At 33.3% G+C, this 5,287-nt stretch overlaps 1 protein-coding gene across 1 annotated transcript; it reads left to right on the forward strand.

Moving 5' to 3' along the window:
• The first annotated feature begins 1,979 nt into the window (after positions 1-1,979).
• LOC140438048 (lysophospholipase-like protein 1) lies at positions 1,980-3,807 on the forward strand. Its single transcript, XM_072527762.1, has 4 exons — positions 1,980-2,202; positions 2,489-2,610; positions 2,746-2,893; positions 3,423-3,807. Exons 1-4 carry the CDS (start codon positions 2,124-2,126, stop codon positions 3,758-3,760), a joined length of 687 nt encoding a protein of 228 aa, XP_072383863.1. The 5' UTR covers positions 1,980-2,123; the 3' UTR covers positions 3,761-3,807.
• Positions 3,808-5,287: the final 1,480 nt, after the last annotated feature.

Here is a 5,287-nt window from a genome sequence, read left to right on the forward strand (position 1 = left end):
GAAAGCCACATGAATATCTTTACGTTGATCGTGGCATTTTTGAAGAAATAAATTTAAGCAAAAAGTCCTTCAGGCTACAGTCAAACGGTTTCATCTAGGTCTCCTTTACAATAACTTCTTATTATTCCATGAAAAACAAAAATGTTTAATGTGTGGTCCATCAGACTAATTATGTATTCGTCGCTTTTTTTTGCATGCTGTTTCTTTGGAATTGCGATAAAAACCAACTTCAGCCATTTCTCAGGTACTTCACCACATATACACATCATTAAAAAGCTCAACTAGAATGCTGATATGATCCTCTTGTATCGTGTTTAAGAGTTTAGCTAGGATGTTGTCTGCTCTAGTTGCTTTCTTGTTATTTTATAGGATGAAGAACTAGATTTTAAAATATCAGCTCCTTCTTGATTTATATTGCCATGTGTATTAGAAGATTTATGTTTATATATTTGGGATTCTATTATGTTCAGTATTTAGCAATAACTTTTGATTTCCTAAACCAATATTCGCGTTTATATTTTAGCATTATTAGTACATTTTTTAGCGATTTATCTGATCCTGGTGAGTTTCTGTTTTTAAACTGGGTCATTGCTTTACTGATTTCATCTTCATCAATGTTAATATTTACATCTTCATTTAATTGTATATTTTGCGCGTTACATTCATCCCCTTGAAATAAAGGTAATTGCAGTTATTTCTTTGTTTTTTTTTTATTAATTTATCCTTGTTTCCCATACTTGATTTTACGCAGCATAAAAATTGCTTTCGTAGCTTTATTTGATTTACTCAGATATTTCTTTCATTCTCTACTCTTTTTAGAAGTTACAACGCTTCATTTCTTCACAAATGCCCAACTATAAAAATATGCTTTGTTTTACTGGTTGTCTTTCTAGTGCTCCCTTAGCATATAGCTTATAGCAATATATGCTATATTCTTTAAATAACGTTTATAAATTGTGTTATAGGATATCAAAGATTATAATATATAAAACGGTGATTAGACCGGTGCTCATGTATGGATATGAGACGTGGACCCTGACCAAAGAAACTGGAAGAAAACTTAGGATGTTTTGAAAGGAAAATCCTCAGAAGAATCTTTGGGCCTTATCACGACATTAATAGCAACCAATACCGAATGAGAACAAATGCTGAGGTCAAGCAGATGTATAGAGCGAGCGATATAGTCCAAGAGATTAAATCCCAACGTCTTAGATGGGCTGGCCATGTCCATAGACTCCCTAATAACCGCCTTGCCAAATTAATATGGGAGGAAGCCCTCACAGGAAGAAGACCCTTAGGACGTCCACGAATGCGATGAAGAGACAATATATGGTCAGATCTAAGAACATTGAGGCTACCCACTGACCCAACTATTATGGACGACCGTTCAAGATGGAAGCAAGTTGTACAGTCAGGCAAAACCCACCCCGGGTTGTAGTGCTACGAGAAGAAGAAGAAGAAGATATAGGATTCATTTATAGTGTCTGATTTTCCCAATTCTGATTTGGACAAATAATAACTTGTGATCACTTCCTACGTTCACTGAATATAAAGTCAATTATCTGCTCTTGTAGCATTTTTCTAATATATTTTATTACTTAAGGTTGATGAATGTAGTAATAATTGTATAATAAGTATAATATAATATATATAAGTGTAGCATAATTTCTCTATTTTCGTTCAAGCAATCTCCATTGAATCTTTGGTTCCTGAATGATGGAATTATTATTACTACTATTACTACTTAGATGCAACCAACATTACAAATGTAAAACTTCAGGTACATTGTTAGCATCTTTATAAAAATATAATATATTCCCCAACCACACACAGGCCCATCTTTATATCAAGGAATATAATACGCAATGTGCGTCTATATTCTTTGTTTATATATTCAACATAGTTTTTTTTATTTATTTCCATTCATGAATTAGTACCCTTCTTGTTCTTACTACTTAATTTAATCGAAAGCCGAAATCGATTATATTAATTACTTTCCTTAGGTAAAGTAAAAGGAAAAGGTTATCAGAAAATATTTTTGTTCGCCGATGTGTCTCTAAAAATAACAATATTTGTTTCTACAATATTCATTAAAGCATAAATAATATTTTGTACTCATTACAATGTCCCTTGGTGCTGTACATGTTTTAAATCAACAAAAAAAAATATGCTCAGCAGTTGTGATATGTTTACATGGATCAGGTAGGTACATGCACATATATATCAAATATTTAGCGAAATGGTTATGGTTATATTTTCTGAAGCTTTTAATTGTAGTTGATATGTTGAAATTTTCAAACTAATTTTAATTTGACAAATAATTGTACTTTCATTTTTAAAACCTCACATATTGTTCTTATGATGACATTAGGAATGTCACGTCAAAGTCAAAACAACCGAAAATTTTAATTTCCAAATCGATAATTTAGTTACTAAATACATTGTATAACTGGTTGCCTATATTGAAAATAAATTTTATATTTTTTAGGTGACACTGGTCAGGGGTTTTTGGACTGGATGAAGTTTCTAGTAGGAGATTTTTCATTACCTCATATTAAATTTTACTTTCCGACAGCTCCCCTTCAGCCTTATACACCACTTGGTGGAGAGGTAAGCAATTCGGTAACTAGTTTTAACAAAGCGGATTCAAATGCCCTGACCAATTCTCTGTATATTGATACTGATATATTCAGTGAAACTTCATATTTATCGAGATATAATTTAGATAATTTTCTTATGCTTTAGATGAGCAATGTTTGGTTTGATAGACACAGTATAACACCGGATGTACCAGAACATACCGAAACTTTGGATTCCATTGGCAACGTAATGAAAGAATTTATAAATAAAATAAGCAAAAATAACAATGTTAGTGTAAATAGAATAATTGTAGGTAAGTTTGGTAGTAAGAACCAGTGCTGTTCAGTGACATTTTATCTGGTGTGCATAGAAAAATTAACCCGGTTTAATTTGGACAACTATGGACATAATATCCACTATATTGTTCGTACTTTTAGTTGAAAAATAGATTAGATTATTTCAAATGTACTAAATTATTAATCTCCAAAAATTTTAATTATAGTTCTGTCGTAGCTTGTCACAAATTTCTCAATTCGAGTCTATGGCGATTGCGTGCTGACAAACTTCGAAGGCGGCATCTGAGAGTGGGCATTCTGATTGTTATTTATTCTGTGATAAAACTATCATTATCAATTTCTTTTTGGATTCTTTCACTTCATGTTTCCTCCTATAACTGTCTTTTATAATTCAACAACCTTCTATCTACTTATAGTGCTGTTACTTTTGCTGTTGATTAAAGTTTTGTTTAAAAAAACCTGATGTGTAGTTTGGCTATAATCCGTAATGAACAAGCCCATCTACCGCATCTCTAAATTTTTTAATATTTTATTATACTATTCCAGGTGGCTTCTCCATGGGAGGAGCGCTAGCATTACATACAGCGTACAGGTTCAATCCCGGTCTAGCTGGTGCTTTTACCATGTCATCCTTCCTGAACAATGGATCTGTCGTACTAAAAGAAGCCAAGTCTACAACTACACCATTATACATGTTACACGGTGATAGAGACACAATGGTTCCGATTTCGTGGGGTGAAAAAACGTTTCAGGACCTTCAGAAGATCGGAATAAAGGCCGAATTTCTACCTATTAAAAACACCATGCATGAGTTGAAGAAAAACGAAATTTTACATCTGCTGGAATGGATTCAGAAGATATTGCCAGAAGAACAAGATAGATAATACATACATTTGAAAGTTTTCAGAATAAATAAATACTTTTAAAATTATGTTTAATTTATTTTGGCCTCTTGCTATCGTTTACCATATGTTTAGTAAATCTTACACCATTTGTATACTGGTTCTAATGTAGTTCTGTCATGATTTTAAGATAATAAAGGTCTTAGAAACGCCACAAAACGATGTAGCACTGTACCAGCTTGTACAGGTCTAGTTGATGGCGACCATACTTTTTTGGAGTCGTTTGTTAGTCTCCAAAAAAGTGTTAGTCCATGTCTAGTAAGGAAGTCTGATATGATTCTAAACTGATTCCTGCTTGTACTTCCGCCCTATTAGCTCATGTTCGTAAAATATACATTTTGCCACGTAATTTGTCGAGGTATTTTGTAGCTGAGATTGTATAGCAAGTGCATCATCAGCTCTTTTATTGTCGTGTAATCTCCTATTGGAATAGAAATGTGTATATTTCCTCTACTTAAAACACACAAGTTTATGATTGTTGTTAGTATAGTCCATACACCTACACAACAAGATTTTCCAATAAAAACATAGTTGTAAAGTTAACATATCCATTTTATAAGGCCGAATTCAGACCAACATTATAATTTATTGCTAATTTATTACGGTTTCCGAGAAGCAGTGAGCATGCTAATTTTACGGTAAAGCCAGCATAGCTATATCTTGTCAAGGAAAAGGCATACATCGCATATCTTGGCGACATATTATATTGCTAAGTAATTGCTGTTGATAAGTATATTAACCAATCCCCAAAAACTATCCCATCATCGCCTATTCAAAACACTTCCCGGAAAAACAGATATCGGCCGAAAAGCGAACCACAAGAAATTGATTGCCAAAGTTTTACGCCAAGAAACAATATAATCTAGAATAGTCATAGCTATATCTCGGTAGTGAAAAGAATTTCAGGGCCCATCTTGGCGGCGTATTTTATTGCTAATTAATTGCTGTTGATTGATACATTGACCAATCCCCAAAAATTGCCATATCATTACATACACACAACACCTAATAATAATAAAAACAGTTGAGGTTGAGTATTACATAAAAAAATATGGATTACGAAATGGTTCAAGTTTTATTGCAAGAAGATGACGACTGTGATGACACGTGGTCGGGCTTATAGGATAGGTTAACTCTGTAGGAGGCTAGGTTATAATGAAACAACTTGTCTCTATCGTGTCTAGATTCAGCCTGGCCCTGATTCTATTTCATTTTGATGTCGAAATTTAAAAGCGACTACTCCATGACAGTCGCAATCGCTAGCGATTCTCATTCATTTCGATTGTAGTTAAAACTGTGGATATTTACTTTATCGTTTTGACACTGCTGAAAATTTGGGTTGGCCCTCTTGTTTATTGGCTGCACGCTGCACTACGCTTGTTGAATGTTTGTTTTGTTTACGTTACGTGGACGTCTTTTTTTTCTTGTTTGAGTTGTTAAATCATAAATAGTGGCCATTCTCAATTATATTTTGAATTGAAACAAAAGATGGCAAGGAAAGAAAACAGG

The sequence above is a fragment of the Diabrotica undecimpunctata genome, chromosome 1, assembly GCF_040954645.1.
Source record: "Diabrotica undecimpunctata isolate CICGRU chromosome 1, icDiaUnde3, whole genome shotgun sequence".
NCBI lineage: Eukaryota > Metazoa > Arthropoda > Insecta > Coleoptera > Chrysomelidae > Diabrotica > Diabrotica undecimpunctata.

Coding starts and splice junctions, on each gene's coding strand:
- LOC140438048 (XM_072527762.1), top strand. CDS start 2,124: ATGTCCCTTGGTGCTGTACATGTTTTAAATCAACAAAAAAAAATATGC. Junction 2,611..2,745: donor ATACACCACTTGGTGGAGAG/GTAAGCAATTCG, acceptor CTTATGCTTTAG/ATGAGCAATGTTTGGTTTGA. Junction 2,894..3,422: donor TGTAAATAGAATAATTGTAG/GTAAGTTTGGTA, acceptor ATACTATTCCAG/GTGGCTTCTCCATGGGAGGA.